We start from the raw sequence: 13,785 nt of genomic DNA, 5'->3' as shown, positions 1-13,785 counted from the left end.
TTTATTGAACTTTAACTGAGCAAACAACGCTGGGAGGGTAAGATGAGCCTATAAGTCTACTTGGTTACTATTCAATCAAAGGTGGTTTATTCATTGAAATTGCGTTATCAGTGAAAGGCGACAACTGTAAATAAAAACCATATAGGAAATAGAACAATGTTGGCTATTGTGTGTAGTTTGTGCGGTAACTGATACCAGATTGAGCAATTCCCTTTGACTGGGCGCCGAGACGAGTCTACAAAATTTTGACTTTCACTTATTCTCTTTATTATTTTGATGACTTATTCATCATACAAGTTAACTCATTCATTTCATTACTGAATAGAAAGATACAATCGCTAAAATGCAGAAAAATTGAATAATGCCCCCATTTATTTCGCTACGTAGTCATAGGGGCGGCGGCATATATTAGACGTAACCATGGCAACGAGTCAGCCCGACAATCGAAACAAACGAGCCAGCAGTCGGTGTATATTGTTGTGATGTAGAGAATTCTTAACGTTTTTTTCCAGTCAAGCACATCTTAATTTAGAATGACATCGGTAGCAACTTCAAATGGACCCGTCACATCTACTCCTCTGATAGCAACCAGCTTTTATTATTCCGTCCAAGGCCAAATCCGGCACGGAGAATTCCCGCTCAATTCCCAACTTTACGTCAAAACTTGCTATCACCACGGAGCTGACTGGATCTTCTGCCACGTAACTAGATACACAGTCAACTTTGTTTGTTTTTTTTTTTATTGTAGAAAAATGACTTTGCAGCTCTTCGTTTGACGCACAGGGTATTGAAGAAGGGTTAAGTCAGCTAGCCATTCAAAAGTCATCTGGGGGCCGAGAATTGGTGTGGAATTTTCCTTTACAATCGTCGTGGAAGAGCACGAATCCCCACGGATGGCCTAGAATGATCGTCAGTCTTTATGGACCCGACGAGCTGGGTAACGATGACGTCGCATACGGCTATGGTTCCACCGTTTTGCCCATCTGTGCTGGGCATTACACAAGAACACTGGCTATCTATCGGCCGCAGTCACAATCTCTTCTGCACAAATGGACCAGTTGGTTTACCGGGCGTCGTCCTGAATTGATTGATCCCAAAACTATTGCCCTCAACGAAGGCCGTGACGGTAATACTCCACCAAGTTATTATTCAATTATATAACTTTATTTCAAAAGTTGATTCAATTTGTTTTCTCTCGTATAGTTCTCCGAATGGAAACTCTGGGCTACGTCACGGTCGAATTCCACACCACTTTTAAAGATTTCCAAAGTTTAGGCTACGATTCATCAATCAGTGGACCGGAAAAAGTATCATCCACTTTGCCTATTTTTTAAGACAAAATCAATTATAAATTTACAAAATAAATGAACACGGCTACAGGGATATGAGCAACACTTTGAAATGAGTGTATTTCTTTATTTTAATTTTGTTTTCAACTAAGTAGACGACACCATTAATGGTGGGTGGCGGGGGAGGTTAAAGACATCAAAGAGCGAATGATTCTCTTAAATGACGAGATTCCGCGGGAGTCATTTTACAATTCAAAAGACGGCCAAAAATCAGGGGAGAAAAGAAGAAACACGAATGAAATCGTAGTTTGATGTTTAAAAAAAAAAAATTTTGAATTTTTTAGCCCGTCCCAGCTGTGAAAAGAGACGGAAATTCTCAAAAGTTCGCCAGCAGCGGCAGCAGCTTTTGTGTGTTGTTATACATAATACAAAAAAGGGGGGGTGGAAGATTCAATTAATGACAGCGGATAGACGAAGAAATATGGAACGGGTGACATGTATAACAAACAATCAAAAATTTAGTTTCCTCCCCTCAATAATTGAATGGCATTTTTTCTTCAAAATTTCTTTTTTTTTTACGAGGGAATAAGAATAAACACTTATCGAGATTCGATTACTCCGAGCTTTAAAAAAACAACAAAAGAGATTGACTCTTTTCTGTTTGGTTTGAGAAGGTATTGAAAAAGTATTGATTGAATCATATTATAAAGAGAGAGAGAGATTTCATCAACAACAACAACAACAACAAAGACTTTTTGCTTCCTCCTCAATTGCTCATCAAAAGTACCGAACCGTGAGTAAGTAAGAGAGAGAGAAAGGGAAGAATTGAAAATCCCTTACTATACTGGGCTTTGGTCTGATGATGACGACGAAGAAGAAAAAAGTTTGAAACAGCGGCCCAAGTCCCCACCCAAAAAGATAGACAGGGAGTTCAACCAGAGACAAGAGAGAAACGTACGTGTTTCGAATGCTCAAACACGCCTTTATATCCTGTTATACACATATAAAGTAGGAGCAAATGCACATGTCATCACACGTTTAAAGAGACAAATTGCCAAGAAAAATCACATAAAAGGGGGGGGGGGCCGGGGGCGAGGAGTGCATCCATGTGCAAGTCGGGACTTTTTTTGTTGTTTTGTTGAAGAGATGAGAGGAGAGATGAAACTCTGAAACTCATGAATAATGTACAAACACGTTCACTCTTACATACACACACACGCGCGATCGCTCCGCCGAGGATTGTATACACACACACACACACAACATTTGACGTCTGTGTGCGCGCGCAGATGCGCGGCAACACGACGACACGCGAAATGGAAAAAAAGAACAAGTGGAGGAAAACAATCAGTACTTCCGCTTCCCCTCCGTCATCAATCCAGCGACGAAAAACAACAACTCGAAATGGAAGCAGCAGCCGGGGGGGAGAGAATGGAGGATAGACGTCATTCGGGACGTTGATGGAATCGAGGACGAGATCATCAAAGCTTTTCACTTATCGCTGCAATCAAAAGACGAGAATCATTCAGAATCCATCATCAACTTGAAGAGAGTAGACACACAGCTGCTCTCTCTCGAGAGGCTGAGAGGACTGACTTTTTATCAATAAAATACTCACGCTGGTCCTGGATAGTAATACGGCGGAGGTCTCTCGTAGTCGGCGGCGGATGGAGCGGACGGGGTTCCGCCTCCCGGAGTTCCAGCGGACGGCGATGTGGCAGTAGCAGCGGCGGCAGCAGCGTGAGTGGGAGATGCCACGTAACGGGGAACACTTCCGTCGCCCCAGGCTCTTGGAGCTGGATCTTGAAAGCGGCCGGGTGTCTTTCCATTGCGTTCCGACGGGGCCACTACGGCCGTTGAAGAGTTCACTCCGCCGCCACCACTCGAAGCCGATGAAGTGACGCCGATACGATTGCTGGCACTCCCGTTACCCGTCCTGGCCTGATGCTGCGAGATGCTGTAATCGTCTTCGTAAGCGCCTCCGTAAACGTGGCCGTATGCGTGACCCGATCGGGTGTTGCTCGGGACTGGGATGCCTCTACGATCTCGACTTTTTTTGGGGGAAAGAAATGGAAATTTTTTCGTTAAACATGGAATTTTCAATTCAGATGTTGGAGAAATCTCTTTGAACGTAAAGGGACAAACCAGAAACATAAACAGAAAAGGAAAAAAGACCAAAACATTTCTTTTGTTTTAAGAAGAAGAGAAAGAAAGGAAAGACAGAAAAAGACAAGTATATTGAGACAAATACACAGTACGTGCAAAACGTTCTAATATCCAGCCTTTCAAAATGCATGCAGTCAAGTTAATTGAATCAACACGAAGAATACGGAGAAGAAAAAAAAAATCAAAAGAGATGAAGACAGCCATCAAGTCTTACTTGTTTAAGGCCAATGGAATGTTGTCCCGGTCGGCATAAGCATCATACAAGTACTCTCTGAAGAAATATATCGGAAGGAAAAAGTGTTGTGATTTCCGGAATGGTATGAAAAGAATAAAAAAAAAAATAAAAAAGAAGAGAAAAATAGCGGAAACAACCCCCGGAAGAAAAAAAAAAATCATCGTTCAATATTTTTTCACTTGAAAAGAGACAAGCAAAATAGCCAGACCACCACCAACCAACCAACCAACCAACGCCATCGAATAAAATAAAGAAATGATTTACACGCCATCACCAATTTTTTTGTTAGAGGGAGGGGTTGAAAAAAAAATAAAATACTACCAAGAACGAGAGAAATACCCGATGATAAATAAAATATCCAATGATATAAAAAGAGCTGAAATTCATGCTAGAAAGAGAGTAAAGCTTTGGCACCAATTCAACCGAATGACGAAAGGATGTCATAGTTATTCTCTCTCTCTCTCTTCAAACAGGGAGGAATGTTTCTTTTCTCTTTGATATGCATCGCCCAATAAAAAGATATCCAGTCAGGAAATGGCCTTAAATAATCGTAAAATCAAAAAAATAACCCAAAAAAAGAAGAAAGAAAAAAAAAAGAGATGTTCCTTTTTCGGGTATATGAGAGGGGCTTTTACCGCCTCGGCATTTTTTTGTTTTCCTTCCCATTAACACGCTCTTACCTCTCGACAATCGAACCCGGATAAGGATCCGTCTTCCTGTAGAGGGAGGCTAGCACCATAGCCAAAACGACGCAGGGTAGAAACAAGAGGCAGCACCATCCAACGCTGGCCCAGAATCCATTCTATATATAAGTCGAGAAACAACAAATCGATCAACAATGAATCACTAAACTGGAAGAAAAAAAGGAGGAAAACTTTGCTCTTCTCAAATAGAAGAAGAAAAAACAATAAAGTATACAAGTCCAGCACATTTTTCCAATAGCGCTGTCGAATGTGTTATTCCTAACCTATTCATCACAACTCAAGTAGGGAATTGGAAAGAGAGGAAAAAAACGCGCACTACCAAACTTTTGAAACGAAATCAATAAGTCAAAAAACCCAACGGATTTACAAAAAAGAAACAAGTAAAGGACTAAGGGGAGCGAGAACAAAGAATCCAATTTTTTAAAAGCACACACACAAAAAAGAAGCAACTTTAATCCCGGGGCGGGATACAGCCGCAGAGAGAGAGAAAACTTACAAAAGGCCAGAAGATTTGTTGGCAGATCACGGCTGATGTAGTATTGTAGGCCTGCGAGAGCGGCCAACATTTGCCGACTTTAAAGAGGACGTGGTCGGTAACCCGCTGGACGTATTGGTCGATGAGTCGCTCGCACTCTTTGGCAAATTCAACCGCCAACTGCATATAAATCAATCCATCTTTTGTGTTAGATATAATAATTTATAAAAGGGAAGAGAGAGATGGAGCGGAGAGATCGATACATCAATTTGTCTCGGATCGATCAACTCGCTGTCGTTCCCACCAGCGTGAAAGATTTTCTTTTCAAATTTTTTATTTTATGATTATTATATATACCTTAGACAATTGCTCGGGCCCTTTATTCTCGAGAAAGGTCTGCGCGGATTCAGCCTGGCCAATTAGCATTTCAATAGCCTCCGACAAGCTAGATTGATTGAAGCGGACACGTTCTTCCAAATTGGCGGCCGCCTTGCGCAGTCGCTGGGCTGCTTCTTTCATCGGAATCAATTCAGACTTTTGTAGTCGCGACAGGAAGATGGCATTGTCCCATAGAGTATTGGCAGCCTAATATATAAAGTAATACGTTACGTGTCGTCGCTCAAGGCGACAACGAATAATAACACTTTAGCCGACTTACATTTGGTTCGAATTGCTGTACTTGAACGGCCGTGTTGTTCAGTATGGCCGCCATTTCCTGGAGGTTGACCGACGTGATGTTCTGTTCCAACTGTAAATCAAATTCACAACATTCTATTATCCAATCTAAATAGATGTATAGCATCAAGCGTAACTTACAAGGATCGAATAGGCCGTAAAGTTGACGCGCATCAAGTCTGAGGCGGCGAAATCTCTTAATTGCTGTTTGGCTTCGACGGACAACAAGTTGACTCCATTAAATCGAATGTTGCTGGTAAGGCGGCGGACTTCAGACTCGATGTTCAAGCGACGGGACGGGTCGCCCAGCGAAGAAACGTTCAGCACGCGTTCCAGCTTCAACATTTGGTAAAGTGTCTTATTCTGGTGGCACTCCCTAATGAAGTGAAACGACAAGGAGGGTTAAGGTTTGTTATTATATTTGTCAAGCGTTCCTTTTTGGCCGAAGCGTATAACGCCCCCCGACCAGACACAAAAGCGGCACACGCAATTCTTGTGGTGGTTTACACACACACACACACACACGTACTTGACGATATTGGAGACGGTGACGAGGTCGTCCTTGACTACGCCGTGTGGGTTGAGTGCCGTGAGAGGTATGTTGCGGTCGATAAAATCATACAGCTCACGCTGTTGGGGCTCCTCTCCCGTTCCTAAACGGGTCAGTACCTCGCACGATAGATTTTGGCCAAAGACACCGACCAGGAAGTGAACGACGGTCAGGACCAAAAGAACAAACGAGGTCATAAACACCAATCCAACACCCCTATTGGAAAAAACAAAAGCCAAGACAAAGAACCCCCAAGAAAATAAAGAAAAAAGGGTTGTTGAATCGATTCCTTCCTTCCTGTTTCGCGGAAAAAAAAACAAATTTTCCACGAAACGTGAATGTAGTGCGTGTTTTTTTCTACTTACGACATCAAACAAGAGGCACCAGTGGCCCGGGTCCCGAAGTCGTCGTCGTATCGGTCGACAGGCCGTTTACCGCAACAGCCGCACAGCAATCCAAAAGCGAAGCAGAGCGTGATCAAAAGCACTAGACTCGCTATACCGATATCGATGTAGAACCTATAACAACAAATAAACGCAATATAATAAATAGGAGCTAGAAGAAGCCAAAGGGGGGTCTCTGCTGCTGCGTGGGGTTTCTGTCTGCAATGACATTCTTACAACCAGACTTTTAAAAAAGAGAGTCAAAACATAGTCGTCCAGCCTGTGCTATAGATAAATCCCCTTACCGATATTGACCATAGTGGTCGATGTAGCTCTGTAGAGTATTGATAGACTCTTGGATGGACTCACTGCGGGCCATCTCGACACCACGACCCATCAGGATGGAAATGTCCTCGGAATTCCGCTCTAAACTTTGTCCTGAAAAAAACCAGTTAAATGCATTATTTTTTTAGTCGCAGCACGATTCGCGTCGTTAAACTAAGACGTAAAAAAGTTGGCCATCATTAGCGCCTGTGTGTAACAAAAAAAAGTTACTTTCTTGGTGGGGCTTTTTTCTCTCTCTTTACACTCTAATGATTTCCAGCGACCATCGTAAAAAGACAAAAAAATAAAATGCATCTCTCGACATTTTCCAGTTGTAGAAAATGTCGAGATTTTCGTGTGATATAAACGAAAATTACCGGCCGATCGTAAGTGTTGCTTGAACGAGGGTAGAGTACTTCCGACGGCTCTCTGGACATCGTTTGAGATTCTCTCCAGAGCGGAACGACCCCGCTTGACTTCACTCTCCACTCCGGTAGTGATCAATTGAGAAATGTTGCGCGCTATCCTCTGCACATCCGGCAACTATCAAACATTTGATATAAATAAATGGGAGAGAAAAGAAAGAAAAGAAAAAGTTGTTTCCTTTTAAAATCTTCTTTTTGTATCCTTTGTAAATAAAGTAGCTACAGTATAAATGTGTACTACAACGACATCAATAGTTTAGAGCAATAAAACATCATTAAAAAAAGAAAATACTAGAGAGCTAGAATAAGGGTGCACTGGAACTATCATGCCGGAAGAGTGAGCCACGAACACAAAGTTTTCGCCGTGTATATACACAGAGTGTGGTCGTGGTGGCTGTTGGTTTTTAAGGATATAGAGAGGGGAGAAACGTGCCGACTGTACCAACCAAAACAATGGTGTGTGTCTTCTTACCTTGGGCAAATAATTCTCGACAAACTTTTTAATTTTCGTGTCACGATGCGGCAGAGAAAGTTTAGAAAAGGATTCGTCATTATTATTGAGAGTTAGTAGCGGCGTATGTAATATAGCGTAGTAGTTGACAATAATCACCGTTGGTTAGTAAAAGTTTTTCGAAAAGTTGGAGGCAATTACATTAAAGTTGATGAAAAAGCTTTACCTCTTGAAATTGAAGATCTACTGAAAGCGAGTCGAGATCGTACTGCTGCCGGAAATTCGCACAAATGGGCTGGGAAGCGCATCGATCCAGCAGCTGCTTCAGCTGCCTTTTAACCTCGAGCAAACCGTCCTAAAAAAAAATAAAAACACACAACGCCAAATTCAATTAGATGAGTGATAGAGCCAACTGTGTGCACTGTGTTCATCCCTTTTGTCAACCTCTGAAGAAAAAATCAAGCACGCTATAGAGGAGATGATTATACCTGAAGTTGATTAGCCCTGTCTTGTAGTATTCCAGTATCTTGTTCAATGTTTGCTAGATTCTGCCGGATCTCTGCCAAATTGGAAACGATGGCCGTCAAGTTGTCAACAGCGATGGCCCGGGACACGTGCTTCAGTTCGTTAGTCACCAGTCTCCCGCTGTCTGTTTATAGACGTACACAAATAAATATATCAATAGAAAATATATACGTATACAGTATAAGAGAAAAAACCGGGCGGGGGATATCCATGTCTATGTACATTTGCTTTGGTTTATGCGCTCCTCCAAACCAATAGATCAAGCGAAAAGAAAAATAAACCTAACTTGACGATCAATAAAACACACACACACACAAGTTCCTCCCCATAAAAACGGCAAGAAAACCCGACGTATACACACAACACAACGATAACACTGGGATAAATCAATGTCATAAGAGTGCGTGAAATGATCTGTTGTGTAGGGGTAGGGGGCTTTATTTCATTCGCGATTTGTCTTTCAATTTTTATTTTTGTATTTTACCGTCGAGTGCTTTGGCGATGGCGGCTTCCAATTCACGATAGTTTGTCGTCAACAATGTCACGTACTCCTGTGGGGGAATAGAAAGTGGAAGAAAATAAATAAGACAAGTTGAAGGGATGCCAAATTAATTTAGAGCGATGACAAGAGTAAGAGAAACTGTACTTTTCGGGTGTGATTAAAGTAAGTGGCTGTATCTTCGGTAGTGTGGCGAAGAGCCGTCGGCAAGGCGTTGACGCCATCCTGTGCGTTGGCATTGGATACAAAAGCGCAGATGATGCCGAATCTGTGAGAAACGAACGGACACACACAAAAAACAGAAAAAGACATCATCGATCGCTGTCGACTATATATACCAGTAGTCCGTGTCTCACAAGCAACAACAACAACAACAACAACTTACGCGACGAGAAGAAGCAAAACGCCGAGGAAAAGACCGAGAATGACTCGCTGGCATTTGTCACCCCGTTTCTCGAATGGCTCTTCTTTAGCACCGCAACGGCCTATTATTATTTACAAACAAAAACAGATATAAGCACCACTATAATCTCGGGAGGATTTTCTCTATTCATGTCGTCGCTTTTCTTCTCTCTCCTCTCCCATCTGGGTGGTGGTGGTGGTGGTAGAAGAGGGGATCAATGCTTGTTATGGTCCCATACAAAGTAGTACACACACAGTACTAGTAGTACCTAACAGAAGCTCCAGTCTAGTGTGCACAATACTGCTGGGCTGCTGCTATACACTTTATAGTAGCTTCGTCAGCCATTGGATTAAAGCATGAGCCTACGGGGGTAGGAGAAGGATGTCAAGTCTCTGGAGAAAAGAGGAGTGTGTGTGGCCGGATCAGCATTCCGCCAACGACATACGTATATATACGCCGTATAGTAGCGCGCACACTTGATCTGATCGTTAGTGGCTGATAACGACCTCCTCTCTCTTCTTTATCGCTAACGCATTTTTTATTCAAAAAATTCCAGGCAACATTTGTCTTGATCGATCCGTGAAAAATCTTATTTCGTACCACTAAAGGGGGGAAAAAGGGGTGAAGCAATCCTTGTGACGATCAACTTAATTTTGAAAAGGAACATCGACTGCGCAAGTTTCCATCTTTCCGTGAAATTGGTTCCGGAATGGATCGATAACCTTCTCTCTCTCTCTCCCGAGGTGTACATATCTGGCGAGAGAGTATAGCGCCCAGGCAGTATAAGAGAGATCTATCTACTACTGGAGAGAGATACGATAGAGAGTAGTGTAATGGATAGTATACCGGCGCAACGGCAGCAGCAGACGAAGACACCGGCGATGGGGATTATGGCGGCCAGCAACAGTCCGATTGCGGCTACTGCTACAACTCCGGCGTAATGTTTCAAAATGACTTGCCACTTGTTTTGGGCTTGGTCCAGCATCAGCTCTGGCTCAGTGCTGAGTTGAATACCTAGAAATTGAAAAAAAAGAAAACAAGAAAAATCGGGTTCATTGTAATGCCGAGTATGACTCATACGTAACGTCATTAATATGCACCAAAGGGCACAATGCCTTTCATTCACTACCGACACTAAGCTGGAACTGATTTGACTGCAGTGATAGTACTAGTATAACTTGCACCTTTTTTTCAATGAATGGTAGAGAAAAAGAAGGACTTTCTCAAGGGCGCTAAATAAAGAGGACAATGGTATCACAAGACTTTCTAAATTTAAATGGAAAAAAGGGAGATAAAACAAGTTCTGACAATCCTAATCACGCGACAGTCGCTATACGTGTTAATCGGCTTCATCGGTTAAAAGCGGGGCAGTGAAAAGGGGGGCGGATGGTTTAAAACTTGAAATAATTTTTCCATTCCTGAGGATCGGCATTTGTCTATTTTTCCAAGTTGTTAGGGGAAACAACACGCGTTGTGGAATTTTTGGACCGCACACTCACGCTACAGCGATTCGTTTCTCTCGTGCTGGCCATTTTATCTAAATAGTATGCATGGAGGCACAAAAGTATTGATTCCCAACTCTTTTTCCCTTCTTCTTCTTTTCCCAGCTTTGCACACAGGTGCATTCATCACCATGACGACGACGGCTCACGCTCAGAAAAAAAGGGCCGCGAGGGGTTCAACAACCTGCCCGATGGGCGACCATGACGAAGGTTAAATAAACGGAATGATGATTGGTGCGTGAACGAGAAAAGCGAAAAAAGAAGGAAATCATCAAGATGTGTCCTTGATCTTGCCCGTATAATGACGCCATTACCGGATGTTGATGACGACATTTTTATCAGAACCTTCGAGAGAAACGGTAGCCATTTTGTTTTTTTAAATAATGGCGAAAGAAGGTCATAGGGTCGTTCAAACGGGATTTGCTAGCCGTCAGTCACTCACTGAAATGTCGAAAGAATTCCCGTTAAATTGACACAAAAGAACGATGGACAGGTAGGTTCGTGCGAGATTGAACGGTCCGCATACCTTCGTCATCAAAGTCAAGATAACGAGGGCAATGTGCGTTACCCAAGCGACTCCCGGATAAAGAATTGATACAATGCCTAACCATTAACCCAAATTCTCTCTCGTTCAAGAAAAAATAAGCCACACACACAATACACGAACGACGTTGATTTCTTTTTCTCCGTCATGGCGTCGAATATCCCTTTTTTCCAGTCTAACGAGCCTTTAAAACATTCCCGGGGTGCGATTATACTAAGGGTATAAATTACATCAGAAATAAACAATAGCCGTCAAGATTTCTCCGGCATTCGGTGGCACTAGTAATAATAGTAGAACACCACCCCACGTGAACAAGCAACCCCACGACGTTGTCCCAGATGGTTCACAAAGAGAGTGGGTACAGGCTTTACCACTATATGGCAGCCAACGACAGATGTTGCATGTTTTTTTTTTTTTTTTCTATCCTCAATAAAGAATGAATTATTATTTAAGTTACACGAAGATGAAGTTCGTTCCCCGTGGGGGAAGTTGCAGAAGAAGAAAAAATGGGAATTACCGGGCGGGACTAGATGTTTGGGCATGATCAAGGCCATAAACATGTTGGTGTATGTATGAAGATGTTCCATTCCGCGACTTTGCATCTTGAATGTGGAGACGTAATCGCGGATGTATCCAGCCGTTTCTTCCGGTGAACTAACTGGCGTGTACGGGATGACGTCGGGTGGAAGGATGCTGCGCAACACCTGCTGAGTCGTCATCCCGGGAAGTGAAGCGAACGGCGTTGTCCGCCACCACGACCCACCATCAGCCGCTGATCCATCCGTCCGGCTCGATGGATCCGACTGGCCGGAGCAGCAGCCGGATTTCATTAAACAGAGTAGTAGTAGTAGGAGCACCACCAGCAGCATCGGCCATGACGTCTTCTTCATCATCATTTCTAAAATCAATAAAAGAGAGAAAATTGAGTAGGGAGAAACAGTATTATAAGAGGAGGCGTGTGTGGTGATCGATCGCATTTCATCACATCTCTCTCTCCCGCTAGAACGTGCAGTGTCCGAGTTGACATCGCAGGAAATCCAATCAATCCCGGACCGCCCTCCTCCATCTTTTTCTCAGACTCATCTAGCTTATTAGGGTTTCCTCTTTTATGTTTCCTTTTTTTCTATCTTATTTATTTTTTTTCCATTTTTCTTTACTTTTCGTCTCTCTCGCTCTTATGGCAATCAGGCTGATTCTTACTGACAAATCCTCCTTTGTTACGAATATAAAAACATTGATCCCGGCCGCTGCAAGAGAGATGTAATCAATAACTTCCCCGTCTACCGACCGACAGTCACGCAATCTTACACACACACTGTGTGTGTGCATATGTACCCTCCTACTCTAGTATGAAACAAAAATTTTTATTTTTGCTTAAACTTTTTGTGCACAATGAACTTTGTGTTGAACTTGCAAGAATTTCTTCTTCTTTTCTAGACCCATTGATCACCAAGTTTTTGATTTCGCTCGCAGTAGTGAAAAGACATACGGTCTCGAGTTGCAGTCAGCTTTTATGGCTGTCTATAAAATCAGGAAATGGTTGACAGTTTAGACTTTTAAATGAAGGGAAACGGGAGCACTTTAGGGACGACGCCACCGGATTTATTCATCTGGATGCCAAAATACTTTTGAGAAGAAAAAAGGTCGATATCCTTTTACGTCGATATCCGCCGCAGACGATATGATAGTGGTTCAAGGTCAAGAAATCGTTTCGCATCAAATCGGCCATTTCCTTTTTTTTCTACTTCAAGTTATCAGTTAAAAACTGAAATTACATTTAAAACCGACCAACATACATAAAATCGAGATAACAGTTGGTCTGTGGTACGACGAGAAGATGGAGGGGGGAAGCAAAGTCAAAAACCCTCCGGTTGTAATTTCAGACAAGAAAACCACCCCCTTCTTTTTTATTTTCTCACACACCGAAAAACCTCGAGGCAAGTGACTGTGTGGAGCCGGAACAAAAGAAACACAACAAGAGGCCCTCAACATGTCTTTCGGCCATATAACGTTGATGCATCTCCAGGCTCACCTCGTTTGGTTGAAATGATTTCCCGTTTTACTTCTCCTCAATTCTATCTTGTGCTGTTGGCAATATGAGCGGTGGGTTTTTTGGGCGACACACAATCACAACGGACGATGAACACACAACGAACGCGAATATTATTGCAAGTTAATCAAAGAGAGTTTCAGTTTCTTTTTCAACGAAAGCCGTGGGCACGATAGTGCCATCACGCCAACACACACAACACTGACTGAATATCTCTCACGGCACTGGCAACTCGTAGACCCCAAGGCTTGGTGGCAAGGGGGGCTGGGATTTCAATACGAATTTCGCTACATGTGGCAGTTCTCTCTGCCATCTAGCGGCCAAAATATTCAATGTTCTTTTTAAACATTACGTACGAAATGAGCCGTGAGCCCGTGACTGAGGTTCGACACGCATGGGTAAACTCAGTGTCGTTGAACCCCAACAACAAAGTTTAGGAGCAAGAACGATTATCTGTGCTACGAGACACACCTTATTTTCTCATATTTATTTTGAATCTAAAGTCAGAGGGGTGAAGTGATTTTAGTCACCGACACAGCCCCACCTCAACTGGGAATAACCCAGCAACTTCCTGACACATTCTCT

General features: G+C 42.8%; 2 protein-coding genes across 5 annotated transcripts; one reads left to right on the top strand and one right to left on the bottom strand.

The window, feature by feature from the left end:
• The first annotated feature begins 66 nt into the window (after window positions 1-66).
• LOC124197573 (B9 domain-containing protein 1-like) lies at window positions 67-2,192 on the top strand. Its single transcript, XM_046593091.1, has 3 exons — window positions 67-701; window positions 784-1,126; window positions 1,204-2,192. Exons 1-3 carry the CDS (start codon window positions 534-536, stop codon window positions 1,332-1,334), a joined length of 642 nt encoding a protein of 213 aa, XP_046449047.1. The 5' UTR covers window positions 67-533; the 3' UTR covers window positions 1,335-2,192.
• On the bottom strand, window positions 1,384-13,746 carry LOC124197495 (prominin-like protein). 4 transcript variants are annotated; one of them, XM_046593001.1, is made up of 21 exons: window positions 13,183-13,431; window positions 11,668-12,048; window positions 9,951-10,118; window positions 9,087-9,186; window positions 8,849-8,969; window positions 8,687-8,753; window positions 8,166-8,326; window positions 7,904-8,032; window positions 7,699-7,722; window positions 7,179-7,344; window positions 6,783-6,915; window positions 6,460-6,612; window positions 6,074-6,310; window positions 5,686-5,920; window positions 5,528-5,617; window positions 5,227-5,454; window positions 4,891-5,049; window positions 4,371-4,492; window positions 3,670-3,726; window positions 2,908-3,339; window positions 1,384-2,790 (listed from the first exon to the last, which is right to left on the bottom strand). In XM_046593001.1, the coding sequence occupies exons 2-21, from the start codon at window positions 12,044-12,046 to the stop codon at window positions 2,781-2,783; spliced, it is 3,171 nt and encodes a 1,056-aa protein (XP_046448957.1). In that variant the 5' UTR covers window positions 12,047-12,048; window positions 13,183-13,431; the 3' UTR covers window positions 1,384-2,780. The 4 variants fall into 4 exon arrangements, with proteins under 4 accessions (XP_046448957.1, XP_046448972.1, XP_046448964.1 ...); XM_046593016.1 differs by lacking the exon at window positions 7,699-7,722 and having other exon boundaries at window positions 13,183-13,746; XM_046593008.1 differs by lacking the exon at window positions 3,670-3,726.
• Between the last annotated feature and the right edge of the window lie 39 nt (window positions 13,747-13,785).

Source organism: Daphnia pulex, chromosome 1, assembly GCF_021134715.1.
Source record: "Daphnia pulex isolate KAP4 chromosome 1, ASM2113471v1".
Lineage (NCBI taxonomy): Eukaryota > Metazoa > Arthropoda > Branchiopoda > Diplostraca > Daphniidae > Daphnia > Daphnia pulex.
Note: the sequence above shows the minus strand (reverse complement) of the source record. Positions and strands in the feature narration are given on the sequence as shown.

What these genes read in the sequence shown, in the direction of transcription:
- LOC124197495 (XM_046593001.1), bottom strand. Translation starts at nt 12,046, where the DNA reads ATGATGATGAAGAAGACGTCATGGCCGATGCTGCTGGTGGTGCTCCTA. An exon ending in TACAGCAATTCGAACCAAAT is followed by an intron (nt 5,455 to 5,527) that starts GTAAGTCGGCTA and finishes TTTATATATTAG; the next exon opens with GCTGCCAATACTCTATGGGA. An exon ending in GGCCCGAGCAATTGTCTAAG is followed by an intron (nt 5,050 to 5,226) that starts GTATATATAATA and finishes ATTTATATGCAG; the next exon opens with TTGGCGGTTGAATTTGCCAA.
- LOC124197573 (XM_046593091.1), top strand. Translation starts at nt 534, where the DNA reads ATGACATCGGTAGCAACTTCAAATGGACCCGTCACATCTACTCCTCTG. An exon ending in CTGACTGGATCTTCTGCCAC is followed by an intron (nt 702 to 783) that starts GTAACTAGATAC and finishes TTTGACGCACAG; the next exon opens with GGTATTGAAGAAGGGTTAAG. An exon ending in CCTCAACGAAGGCCGTGACG is followed by an intron (nt 1,127 to 1,203) that starts GTAATACTCCAC and finishes TCTCTCGTATAG; the next exon opens with TTCTCCGAATGGAAACTCTG.